The 13,887-nt window shown below is 45.7% G+C and overlaps 1 protein-coding gene across 2 annotated transcripts in view; it reads right to left on the bottom strand.

The window, feature by feature from the left end:
* Positions 1–13,887, bottom strand: part of LOC132380944 (plexin-A2-like) — a 570,948-nt gene that overhangs the window by 16,173 nt on the left and 540,888 nt on the right. For both annotated transcript variants that reach the window (XM_059949929.1, XM_059949928.1), the window contains exons 27-29: positions 12,167–12,266; positions 9,841–10,031; positions 7,434–7,603 (exon numbers count right to left, since the gene is read on the bottom strand). In XM_059949929.1, the coding sequence (XP_059805912.1) occupies positions 7,434–7,603; positions 9,841–10,031; positions 12,167–12,266 (461 nt within the window). The remainder of the gene's footprint in view (positions 1–7,433; positions 7,604–9,840; positions 10,032–12,166; positions 12,267–13,887) is intronic.

Below are 13,887 nucleotides of genomic sequence, written 5' to 3'. Positions count from 1 at the left end.
ACTGATGTGTCTGCCTGTCCTCACCCCTGGCAGGGTGCTCCTTACACTTGCGGCAGAACAGGACAACAGGGTGTCTGGGTGCACAGACGTTTATTTATTTACTAAATGGTTAATTTATTTATTGAGAAACAGCTCAGAATAGGCCCTTCGGCCCTTTGAGCCTCATTGCCAGATTTAATCCTAGCCTAATTTACAACCATCAATTAACCTACCAACCGGTACATCAATGGAGCTGGAGCACCTGGAGGAAATGCACATGGACATGGGGAAGAATGTGCAAACTCCTTACAGGCAGTGGCGGGAATCGAACCCTGCACTACCTGTACTGCAAGGTGTTGCGCTAATCACTATTCCACCGAGTCGCCCCACACTTTTCAGCATTTCTCTCTGCTGTGGAGGCATGGCGCATTGTTTGCCTTATATATCAGCAGCTCTACAGGTGAAGTTTACCAGGGCTGAGACCCATCATCATGAGCACCCCACGGGTCACCGGTCATTAATAAAATGGACAAGTATTATTTATTACAAAATACTAAAGGACCTCGGCAGGCCAGGCAGCATCTATGGAGCTGAATAAACAGTCGACATTTCAGGCCGAGATCCTTCTTCAGTACTGAAATAGACGGGGAAAGAGAGCAGAATAAAGGTGGGAGTAGGGGAAGAAGGATAGCTGGAAGGTGATAGGCAAAGCCAGGTGGATGGGAAGGGTAAAGTGCTGGAAAGGAAGGAATCTGATAGGAGAGGGGAGTGGACCATAGGAGAACAGGAAGGAGGGGGGAACATAGAACATAGAATAGTACAGCACATTACAGGCCCTTCAGCCCACAATGTTGTGCCGACCCTCAAACCCTGCCTCCCATATAACCCCCCACCTTAAATTCCTCCACATATCTGTCTAGTGGTCTCTTAAACTTCACTAGTGTATCTGCCTCCACCACTGACTCAGGCAGTGCATTCCACACATCAACCACTCTCTGAGTGAAAAACCTTCCGCTAATATCCCCCTTGAACTTCCCTCCCCTTACCGTAAAGCCATGTCCTCTTGTACTGAGCAGTGGTGCCCTGGGGAAGAGGCGCTGGCTGTCCACTCTGTCTATTCCTCTTAATATCTTATCCTGGGAAGTGATATGCAGGTGTGAAGAAGTGAAAGGTCAGGGAACAGGATTGGGAAAGGGAAATAAAATGCTGGGCCCCTGGGAAGTTCTGCTTTTGGCAGGTGGAGTGGAGGTGCCCCACGAAGCAGTCCCAGTTTACGATGGGTCTCACCGGTGTAGAGGAGGCCGCATTGAGAGCACCAAACACAGCAGACCACCGCAGCAGATTTGCAGGTGAAGGGTTGCCTCACCTGGAAGGACTGCTGGGGTCCCTGAATGGAAGTGAGCGAGGAGGTGACTAGCAGTTTGTTTGCAGGAATAGGTGCCAGGAGGGCGATTAGTGAGGAGGGACGAATGGATTGAGGGAGTCAAAGTTCAAAGTAAAATTTATTTCAGAGTACATACATGTCACCACATTCTTTTTCCTGTGGGCATATTTAGAAAATCTATAAAACAGTCACTGTAAACTGGATGAATGAACATCAAACTGTGCAAATGCAAATATAAATAAGTAGCAATAAGTAATGAGCATGAAATAACAAAATAAAGAGCTTTAAAGTGAGACTATCGGTTGTGGGAATACCCAGCAGAACGAATGGAGTTATTCCCTTTTGTTCAAGAGCCTGATGATTGAGGAGTAATAACTCTTCTCGAAGCTGGAGGTGTGAGTCCTGAGGCTCTTGTACCTTCTACAGGATGGCAGCAGTGAGACAAGAGCATGGCCTGGGTGGTGAGATCTTTGAAGATCGATGCTGCTTTGCTACGGCAATGTTTCATGTAGATGTGCTCAGTGTTTGGGGGGTGGGGGGCCTTCACCTGCGATGTACTCGGCTGAACCCACTACCCTCTGTAGGACTTTCCGCTCAAAGGAGTTGCTGTTCCCATGCCAGCCAGCCAGTACTCTTCCCACCGCACATCTACAGAAGTTTGTCAAGGTTTGTCAATCCCTTTGGAGTTCCTTCCACTAAACATTTACTTTGAGTGAATGAGTATTATTCATTTCTTTCGAGTGTGTCACAATCCGCAGGCACACTGCCTTGAGATAACAGAGGCTCCTCCAAAGGACAGCTCATGGAGAGAACACTTCAACTCACCTTGATGTCACTTTCATGTCATAATTCCTCAGATTACTCTTATCTTAGTGCTCATTAGCATTTAAAGTCAGTGTGACTCACTCGTTCACTTTCTCCAGCTGTCAAGTTCACCAATGAAAGTGGAATTTATCTCTGCCGCACAACAGCAAAGATCAACTCTCAGAAATGAAGCAGGCACTCGGGGCTTGCACTTTATTCTTCACTTAATAGATTTTCTACAGCTACTGTCCACAATACTTCTATCCTCAATATTCCACAAAACCTACAGGGCCTGTTTTTATTCTGGCAGCATCCTCCTTCCTTTCCAGACCAGAAGAAGGGTTTCACTCCAAATTGTCGACTGTTTGTTCATTTCCACAGATGCTGTCTGACCTGCTGAGTACCATCAGCATTCTGTGTGTGTTGCTTTGCATTTCCGGTATCTTGCGTCTATATTTTTGATAACAGTACCTCCAGCGCCTGTATTGATTAACACTATAAAGATTCTGCAGATGCTGGAAATCCAAAGCAACACACACAAAACTGAGCCCCTTCTTCAGGACCAAAAAGTAAGCGGGGAAGAGGGTGGAATAAAGAGGTGAGGGGAGGAGGATAGCTATAAGGTAATAGGTGAAGCCAAGTGGGTGGGAAAGGTAAAGAGCTGGAGAGGAAAGAATCTGTTAGGAGAGGAGAGTGGACCAGAAGGAAAAGGGAAAGGAGGAGGGCCCAGGGGGAGGTGATAGGTGAGAAGTGAAATGTCAGAGTTGGGAATGGGAGTGGGGGTGGGGGATGGAAAATATTTTTTATTGGAAGAAGAAATCGATATTCATGTCACCTCATATGGAATGTAAGGTGCTCCTCCCCCACCCTGAGGCATGCGAGGAGGCCATGGTGTGACATGTCAGAGTGGGAATGGGAATTGGAAAATATAGGAGCAGAATTAGTCCATTCCATTCATCGAGTCTGCACCGCCATTCCACCATGGCTGATTTATTATCCCTCTCAACCCTATTCTCCTGCCTTCTCCATAGAAACTTTAAAGCTCTTACTTATCAAAAACCTATCGAGTGCCACTTTAAATAAACGCAATGATTTGGCCAGGTGGCGGTGAATTCTATAGATTTCCACTCTCTGACTAAAGAAATTCCTCCTCATTTCTGCTCACTCTCATGCTAGACTCCCCCATTATAGGAAGTAACCTCTCCACTTCCACTGTACATGCTGGAGGAACTCTGCGGGTCAGGCAGCATCGACGGAGGGAAGTGGGCAGTCGAGATTTTAAATCGAAATGAAGAGGTGAGGAGAAGTGGTTTGCAAGAGCTGGTAGGTGTTGGGTGAATCCAAGTTTGGCAGAGGTCTCAACCCAAAGTCAGTGATACTGTCAAACCTGACTCAGCCCTCTTCTGTGAACTAGGAATAAGAATTAGGAATAAGAATACTATGTTAACTTGCAGTTTGAATTAGTACTAAGGAAGGAAAACTAAGTGCTAGCATTTATTTTGAGGAGACAAGAATAAAAAATAGAGGATATAATGCTGAGATTATATACGGTGTTGGTCAGACCACCTCTGGGGCATTGTGAGAAGTTTTGGGCCTCAAATTTAAGAAAGGATGTGCTGCCTGGAGAGAGTCCACAGGACTTTCTGTGAATGAAAGGGTTAACATATGAGGAACACTTGATGGCTCTAGCCTGCATTTGCTGGTGTTTAGGAGAATGTGGGAGGGGGGTTGTGAGAAGGGATGTCACTGAAGCCAATTGAACATTGAAAGGCCTGGATAGAGTGGATGTAAAGAGGATATTCTCAATAGTAGGAGAGGTGAGGAAAAGAGGGCACAACTTTAAAATTAAAGGATGTCCCTTTAGAACAGAGATAAGGAATTTCTTTAGCCAAAGGGTGGATGCATGCAGTATACAGAATAAGGTAGATGACCCTGCACCACAGTTAGAGATTAGCAGCTATGATGTTATGGCCATCACTGAGTCATGGCTGAAAGATGATCCAAGGATACACGTTGGATGAAAAGAAAAGGAACATAAGAAGAGGGGGTGGGATAGGTCTGTTGGTAAAAAATCAGAAAGAGGTGACATAGGATAGGAGGATGTAGAATCCTTATGGATGGAGTTTAGAAACTGCAAGGGTAAAAAGACCATGCTGGGAATTATATACAGGCCCTCAAACAGTAGCCAGGATGTGGGATATAAATTAAAACAGGAGGCAGAAAACAGTTGTAAAAAGGGAAGTATTATGATTGTTATGGGGAATTTCAATAAGCGGGTGGATTGGGAAAATTAAGTTGGTGCTAGATCCCAAAAGAAGGAATTTGTGGAATGCCTATGAGATGGCTTTTTAGAGCAGATGAGTCCACTAGGCCTTCTGGATCGGGGGTTGTATGATAAACCAGATTTGATTAGAGAGCTTAAGGTAAAGGAACCCCTAGGAGACAGTGATCACAATATGATAGAGCTCTTCTTTTCCTTCCTAAGCCCATCAGCCCTACTGGAGCTTAGGCCACTGACAGCAGCTCCCCAAGTCCGCCAATCGAAGGTTGATCGGTCCTGTCGCTTCTGCTTTCATCACATGACTTCATTCTCCATTGAGGCAAAGACCATTCCTCTCCTCTCCCAGGGGTGAGACCTTTGAAGTTTCTGTTGGGATTTCTGTAGCTCTGGGTTTTTCACAGAATGGGGTTTCTACCTCCATCCCCAAATGATAGAAATCACCCTGCAAAAATCAGAGGCGCCAAGGGATTTGGGAGTCCTCATGCAAGATTCCCTTGTAGGTTATGTCAGTGGTAAGGAAGGCAAATGCAACATTAGTGGGATCTTTTGGGTTGCATTGGGTCTGGAGTAATCATTATTTCAATTTTCCTGCATACTTGTGTGCAGGAAAAGACATTAAACAATCTTGAATCTTGAATCCTGAATTTTGAGAGGACTAGATTATAAATGCAAGGATGTAATGCTGAGGCTTTATAAGCCATTGGTTAGACTGCACTCGGAGTATTGTGAGCAGTTTTGGATGGAGCTGGCCAAAGTTAACTGGACGGATATCCTAGCAGAAAAGACAGTGGAACAGCAATGGCAGGTATTCTTGGGAATAATGCACAAGGTGCAAAATCAGTTCATCTCCCGAAGAAGGAAGGATTCAAAGGGGGGGGGGTGGGGAAGTGGTTGACAAAGGTTCACAGTGGTTGTCAAAGGAAGTCAGAGATTGCATAGCATTAAAAAAAAGGAAGTATGACAGAGCTAAGGTGAGTGAGAGAACAGATATTGGGAAGTTCTTAAGGAACAACAGAACTTAACTAAAAAGGCAATACGGGGAGAAAAAATGAGGTACGAACGCAAGCTAGCCAGGAATATAAAGGAGGATAGCAAAAGCTTTTTTAGGTATGTGAAGAGAAAGAAGATAGTTAAGAACAATGTTGGGCCCTTAAAGAATGAATTGGGTGAAATTGTTATGGGAAACAGAGAAATGGCAGAAGAATTTAATAAGTACTTTAGATCTGTCTTCACTAAGGAAGACACAAGCAATCTCCCAGATGTATGGATGGGCCAAGGACATAGGGTAACAGAGGAAATGAAACAGATTGACATTAGGAAGGAAACTGTGATGAGTAGACTGATGGGACTGAAGGCTGACAAATCCCCAGGTCCAGACGGTCTGCATCTTAGGGTACTAAAGGAGGTGGCCCTGGAAATTGCGGATGCATTGGTAATCATTTTCCAATGTTCCTTAGATTCAGGATCAGTTCCTGAGGATTGGAGAATGGCTAATGTTATCCCACTTTTTAAGAAAGGAGGGAGGGAGAAAACAGAGAACTATTGACCTGTCAGCCTAACATCAGAGGTGGGGAAGATGCTAGAGTCCATTATTAAAGATGAAATAGTGGCATACCTAGATAGCAGTGATAGGATTGTGCCAAGCCAGCATGGATTTACCAAGGGTAAATCATGCTTGACTAATCTATTGGAGTTTTTCGAGGATGTAACCAGGAAGTTAGACAAGGGAGATCCAGTGGATGTAGTGTACCTCGATTTTCAGAAGGCATTTGATAAGGTCCCACATAGGAGATTGGTGGGTAAAATCAGAGCTCATGGCATTGGGGGGGAAGACATTGACATGGATAGAAAACTGGTTGGGAGATAGAAAGCAAAGGGTAGCGGTGAATGGGTGTTTCTCGGAATGGCAGGTGGTGACTAGTGGGGTGCCACAGGGCTCAGTATTGGGACCACAGCTGTTTACAATTTATGTCGACGATTTAGATGAAGGCATTGCGAATAACATCAGCAAGTTTGCTGATGATACTAAGCTGGGTGGTAGTGTGACATGTGATAAAGATATTAGGAGAATTCAGGGTGACTTGGATAGGCTGGGTGAGTGGGCAGATACTTGGCAGATGACGTTTAATGTGAATAAGTGTGAGGTTCTCCACTTTGGGAGTAAGAACAGGAAGGCAGATTATTATCTGAATGGTGTAAAGTTAGGTAAAGGAGAAATACAAAGAGATCTAGGAGTCCTTGTTCATCAGTCACTGAAGGTGAATGAGCAAGTGCAGCAGGCAGTGAAGAAGGCTAATGGAATGTTGGCCTTTATTACAAAGGGAATTGAGTACAAGAGCAAGGAAATCCTCTTGCATTTGTACAGGGTCCTGGTGAGACCACACCTGGAGTATTGTGTACAGTTTTGGTCTCCAGGGTTAAGGAAGGACATCCTGGCTGTAGATAAGTGCAGCGTAGATTCACAAGGTTAATTCCTGGAATGTCAGGACTGTCTTACACAGAGATGTTAGAGAGACTGGGCTTGTACACACTGGAATTAAGGAGATTGAGAGGGGATCTGATTGCAACATATAAGATTATTAAGGGATTGGACAAGATAGAGGCAGGAAATATGTTCCAGATGCTGGGAGAGTCCAGTACCAGAGGGCATGGTTTGAGAATAAGGGGTAGGTCATTTAGGGCAGAGTTAAGGAAAAACTTCTTCTCCCAGAGTTGTGGGGGTCTGGAATGCACTGCCTCGGAAGGCAGTGGAGGCCAATTCACTGGATGCTTTCAAGAAGGAGCTAGATAGGTATCTTATGGATAGGGGAATCAAGGGATATGGGGACAAGGCAGGAACTGGGTATTGATAGTAGTTGATCAGCCATGATCTCAAAATTGCGGTGCAGGCTCGAAGGGCCGAATGGTCTACTTCTGCATCTTTTGTCTATTGTCTATGTGAGCATTGCTTTATCAGAGTGCCCCTCAGCAAAACATTTCACCTACCAGTTACTCTTCCAGGTGTGCCGAACGTCCGTGTCGTGGATGACATGCCGGTCCGCCTGCTCATCCAGGAAGTCAAACATGTACTTAATGGCGAGGGGCAAGGCACTGCCTCGGTGGACAGTGCTGAAGAGCGTCTCGAACAGGTCATCCACAAACTTCTGCAGCGTGCCCTGTGGAGAAAAGAGTGAGGATGGCAGTTAGTGTTCAGGGCTTCACCTCGAGGACAGTGTGATGGAGTGAGCCGCAGGGCTAGTGCACAGCGGGTGGCACAGTGGTACAGCAGTTAGTGTAACCCTTTACAGTGCCAGCGTTCAATTCTTGCTGCTGTCTGAGAGCAGTTGGTATCCTCTCTCTGTGACAGCGTGGGTTTCCTCCAGCTGCTCCGGGTTCCTCCCACATTCCAAAGACGTACAGGTTACGGTTAGTGAGTCGTGGGCACGCTACGTTGGTGCCAGAAGTGTGGTAACAGTTACGGACTGCCCCCAGCACATCCTCGGACTGTGGTGGTTGTTGATGTAAAACCAAACATTTCAGTGTGTGTTTCAATGTACATGGGCAAATAAAGTTCATCTTTAACATATTTAATCTTAAAAACATCAGAACAGCAGCACGACCTGTCAACATACTCCTCCATTTATCACAAACGCTGCTCATCCGACCTTGATGTCAAAACCATGTCTGCAGCATCTCCCCCCCCCACCCTGAGAATTACCTGTCCGTTTGTTATCTGTCTGAACCCAACTCCCACCTCATCCCTCCCTCTCCCACCTGCTATTCCCCCCCCCAATCCCACCTGGAGCCCTTGCCTCAGCACAGCCCATCAATTCCTGCCCAGGAGGGAGGGGGAGTGAGGATGAGGGAAAGGGGAAGGGGTAAATGGGGAGAGGGGAATGGTAAGGGAGTGAGGGGGAGTGGTGAGAGAGGGAGGGGAAGGGGAAGATGGGGAGGGGGAGGGCTACTCATGCTACTCATGCACAAAGGAATTTAAACTGTGCACAAAAGGTTGTCACAAAGGATGTGGAAGCCATAGAAATAGTGCAGAGGAGATTTACAAGGATGTTGCCTGGATTGGGGAGCATGCCTTATGAGAATAGGTTGAGTGAACTGGCCTTTTCTCCTTGGAGTGACGGAGGATGAGAGGTGGCCTGATAGAGGTGTACAAGATGATGAGAGGTATTGATGGTGTGGATAGTCAGAGACATTTTCCCAGGGCTGAAATGGTTGCACAAGAGGACACAGGTTTAAGGTGCTGGGGAATAGGTACAGAGGAGATGTCAGGGGTAAGTTTTTTACGCAGAGAGTGCTGAGTGTGTGGAATGGGCTGCTGGCAACGGTGGTGGAGGCAGATACGATAGGGTCTTTTAAGTGACTTTTAGATAGGTACATGGAGCTTAGAAAAATAGAGGGCTATAGGTAAGCCTAGTAATTTCTAGGGTAGGGACATGTTCGGCACAACTTTGTGGGCTGAAGGGCCTGTATTGTGCTGCAGGTTTTCTGTGTTTCTACCCTCTAACTCGTTGGCATGTTAATTATATTTCATGGTCATACACACACACAATCGCATTTCTTTTTCCGATTTCTGATGTGGACAATGTTGACAACGTGGAGATTGCGATGATTTATCTGCATTTTAGAACTGGTTTATTTATACTGCTTTTAATGAAGAAAATTTTCAGTGTACCCATGTTGTTGTCACTGGGCAAAAAAAATGCACAGCACAAGATTTTTGCGCACACTGGTCATTACAAATTAGAGGGAATGTTGGGGGGAGAGGGAGGAGGAGTGGGGAGAGAAGGGTGAGGGGAAGGCAGAGGGGAGGGGAGGCTGAGTGGGGAGTGGGGAGACAAGGGTGAGGGAGAGAGTGGAGGGGAGGGGAGGTTAGAATGAGTGGGGAGTGGGAGAGAAGGGAGTGGGAGAGAAGGGTGAGGGAGAGGGTGGGGAGTGAGGAGAGAAGAGTGAGGGAGAGGGTGGAGTGGGGGGGGAGGTGGAGAGGAATAGAGGAGGGGGGTGAGAGAGAGAGAGAGAGAGAGAGAGAGAGAGAGTCAGATGTTAGGGATGGGATTTCCTGGAGGTAAGACACACTCACAGTGTCAGATCCTGAAGACGTGGCGTTAACAGGATCCGACTCCACAGGGAAGGAAAGATTGCTGGGAACTGATGCCACCCTCATGGGCCTCCCCTGTGTTGTGGCTCGCACAGCAGATGTGAACAGTTACTGTGGCCTGTCAAAACTGTAGATGCTGTCACAGATTAAAGAGCAAGTAAGCTCCACAGTAGACGGGCTGGTCATCAGAATTCTGATAAGATTCAGATTCAGAACAGCAGCATTCCTCCATCTCTCATCTCCCTCCCTGCTCCGTGCCCGTCCCCAGCGGTCCAGGCTCACCGTCCCGCTGGATCAATTTACCTTCGTTGCCAGCAGCCTGGTCAGGTAGATTTCAGAGACCATCTTGCTGCCGCGATCCCCCTCCTTCTGATCTCCATGATCGTGGTTCTTTACCAAGTGCCAGACCTTGACGCCACTCTCCAAATCCGGGGTGATCATCGGAGCCCGGGAACGCAGGCTGTCGGGGCTTCCCGTGTACCGTAACGTGGAGTCTGTGGGACACACCTCCAGTTAGACCAGTCACTGGGCAATAAACATGTCGAACTTCACAGCACGTTGTATCAGTCCTGAGAGTACAGTGCAAAAGTCTCAGGCACAGATTGTACATATAGCTAGGGTGCCTAAGACTTTTGCACAGTACTGTAGTCATTTTATATATTGCACTGTACTGCTGCCACACAAAAAAAAACAAATTTCATGACATATGTGAGCGATGTGATAAACCTGATTCTGATATGTGTCACTATTGTGGACTGAGACTAGGAAGGGGGCAGGGAGAGGAGAATCATGGTTGGGAAAGGCAAAGGGAGAGGGGAGGGAGCAGGAAGCACCAGAGAGATATTCTGTAATGATCAATAAACCAATTGTTTGGAATCCAATGACCTTGCCTGGATGTGTCTATACCTGCGTCAACTGGCTGTGGACTCAGTTCCACCTCCATATCATTTCCTCAAAACCCTCAATTCCCATAACGTGCAAATATCTATCTGACCTTGTGTTAATTATGTTTAATTCGGTGGCCTCTACTGTGCTGTGTCACTGGGCAGACAATTCCACAGATTCACTACTCTCTGGGAAAAACCGTTTCTCCTCATCTATGCCCTACATCTATATCCCCAAATTTCGAGACTATGTCCCTTAGTTCTAATCTCACTTACCAGTGGGAACAACTTTCCTGCCACCATCTTATCTATCCCTTTCATATATTTGTATAAGATCCTGTCTTGCACTGAATTTTAGTGAGTATAATTCAATCTCTTATCTTAGGCTACCGACTCCACCCCCACCATCTCTGGAATTAACTTGGTGAACGTCCCCTTCAACACCTCCAAAGCCAGTATCTTTTCTCTCAGGTAATGACCAGTACCTGGGCAGGGCCTCACCAGTATCTAGTATAGTTGCAGCATAACCTCCCTGCTCTTATATAGATGAGGAAAGGTCCTCCTCGCTCACAAGCCCGGTATGTACGTTGAGGCAGTCATGGAAAAACCACGGGGATCCTCTGGTATGGCTGAAGACCTTCCTCGCTGAGGTTTGTATTGGGCTCTAAAACCTTACTCCAGGCTAACCAGCCTCTCTATAACGTGAGAAAATCTGCAGATGCTGCAAATCCAAAACAACACCAGAAAATGCTGGGGAACTCAACAGACCTCGACTGTATTGTCTAGGAGAGCTATCCTGTTGTATTGGAAAGATCCTCATCCACCTACTGTTTTTTTTCTGGCTCTCCTCCATTATGTCGTGTTTAAGCTTGGAGAAAATTAGAAGTCAGATGTTTGATACATCTTTCAAATTTGAGCAAACCTGGCGACCTTTCATTCAATATTTTCATATGATTTAAATCTTTTTTTTACTTCTTTAGGTAATCTTTTTCTTCTTCTCCGTGATGTTTCAGATTTGACCAGGGTTTTTCCCCCTTTTTTCTTCTAATTATATCCTCAAATGGACTGCCCAGTCTCCTTTTTCTGTTTTAGTTCAGTGGGTTTTTTTTTCTTCTCAATAATAGAATTTTTGAGTCTTTTTTTATGAATTAATAAGAGGAGTTGTGGTTTGTTTTGTATTTTAGCTCAATACTATACTTAGTTTTGACAGTGTATATTCCTTTTATTTGTTTGTACTTTTATTGAAATATGTATTTGAGATAACTCCCCCCCCCCCCGATTTGTATTTATTCTTATTTTTTTAAAATCAATTAAAAAAGATTGAAATGGAAATGGAACTCAGCAGGCCAGGCAACATCTACGGAAATGAGTAAGCAGTTGACATTTTGGGCCAAAGCCCTTCTTCAGAACTGGAAAGGAAGAGGACTGTCGAAGGGAAGATTTAAACTTCTTCAGGGTAGGCAAACCCCTTCCTTTCCAGTCCTGAAGAAGGGTCTCGACCCAAAGCATCTCTTTTCCATAGATGCTGCCGGACCTGTTGAGTTCCTCCAGAATTTTTGTGCGTGTCGCTTGTTCAGATAAATCTGCGACATCACAGTCCTGCTCAGAACAATGTCCACAGTGACTGAGCAGAGGGGTTCCTGGGCACCCTACTGAGAAAGAATGGCAAGAGAATCCAACAAAACACTATAACCATGGGGGGAAGGGGGAGGGGGAGGGGGAGAGGGAGCGGTATCTGGACTTACCGTAGCGACTAATGGATGTCCGGCACATGGTAGTTGTGGTTGGAACGTTGTAAGAAGAGGTCTGTTTGGGAACCAACGCAACAACTGATCGATCAGATACCTGTGAAGTGATTGAAAGGTTGATTCATAGAGTTCAGACTGAAGCCTCCATAACACAACAAAAACAATCACTTCAATCAAACGTATCCCTCCCCCCACCCTGTCTGAGTAGATCTTGGATGTTGGCAGGTGCTCAGCCTCTAGGCAACTCACTCTGCAACCTTACAACACACTTGCGCTGTTCGAGACGGCACACTACAGACAGGATGTAGGTGCAGTGAAGGGGATGCAGAGGATCCTCACCAGGATTCTGAGGAGGCTGCCTGGATTCAAGAACTTTGGAGAGAAATTAGATCATAGGGCGTGTTGTCCCTGGAGTGAGGATGTTGAGAGGTAACTTGAAAGAGGTGTATAATTAAGAGTTGTTGATGGGCCAGGTAGTCCAAAACTTCCTCTCATGGTAGACGCATTGAAAACCAGAGGGCAAAGGATTAAACTGAAAGGAAGGAACTTTAAAGTAGATCGTAGATGAAGAAGAATTGCTTTTCCCAGACTGCACTGAATCTGTGGAATTCCTTTTCCAGGGAAGCAGTAGAGGGGAACATTTTTATTTTTCAATGAGAGGAATTGATATCTAAAGCTCACTGTCAGAGAAGATGATGGAATAAGTTACAATCACTATGCGTTAACTTTTTCTGGACAGACATTTTGACAGACAGATAGGCAAGGCATATTCTCCTAATGTAGGTAAATGGGACTAGAGTTAATGCACAGAATAGACAGCATGGGTGATGGGCCAAAGGGCCTGTTTCTGTGCTGTACCACTCTGTGACTGCAGGCATACTCCTATGCTAAAATGTGTTTGGCAGCTGGCTTTTTGCATTGCAACTACATCTTGTTGTAGATCAGAATCAGAATCAGGCTTATTATCACTGATGTCATTAAATGTGTTGTTTTGCAGCAGCAGTACAGTGTAAGACATGAAAACGTGACAGCAAGTTACAATAAGATATATACAAAAAATGAACAAATAGCATACAAAGGGAGCAAATAGCGAGGTACTGTTCATGGACTGTTCAGAATGTTGATGGGAGTGGGGAAGAAGCTGTTCCTAAAACGTGTCTTCTGTCTCTCGTACTGATGTAAGGAATGAGAGAGAGCATGTTCTGGATGGTGAGGGTCCTTAATGATGGATGCTGCCTTCTTGAGGCATTGCCCACAGATGTCCTCGATAGAGTAGAATAGAACAGAACTTTATTGTTGTTGCTCTGGACACCGAGATTGCAGTGCTTCTCCAGTCTGTGCAAACAGATATTTACAATGCATGCAGTACGGCTTAATTAAAAAAAAGACTCCCATCTTTACATGCAACCAGTGGCTTTGATGGTCCATAACACTCAAAGGCCATTGTCAAGCAGGGGCGTAGTATTATTCAACTGCACTACAGGCCTTGGAAAGAAGCTGTTTTTCACTCTTATTGTCTTGGCTAAGATGTTTCTGTATCTCCTACCTACCAGATGACAGGAGATTGAACAGACAGTGTCCGGGATGGGACGGGTCTTTACGAATGCGCTGTAGATGTTGAGAGTTGTAAATTGTCTCCAGGTCCGGTTTGAGTCCCAATGATGTGCTGAGCCTTCCCAATCACCTGTGCTTTGTGATCTGTCTTGCTGCAGCTAGAG

Source organism: Hypanus sabinus, chromosome 25 (genome assembly GCF_030144855.1).
Source record: "Hypanus sabinus isolate sHypSab1 chromosome 25, sHypSab1.hap1, whole genome shotgun sequence".
NCBI classification, from domain to species: domain Eukaryota; kingdom Metazoa; phylum Chordata; class Chondrichthyes; order Myliobatiformes; family Dasyatidae; genus Hypanus; species Hypanus sabinus.
This window is presented reverse-complemented; position numbering and strand designations above follow the sequence as displayed.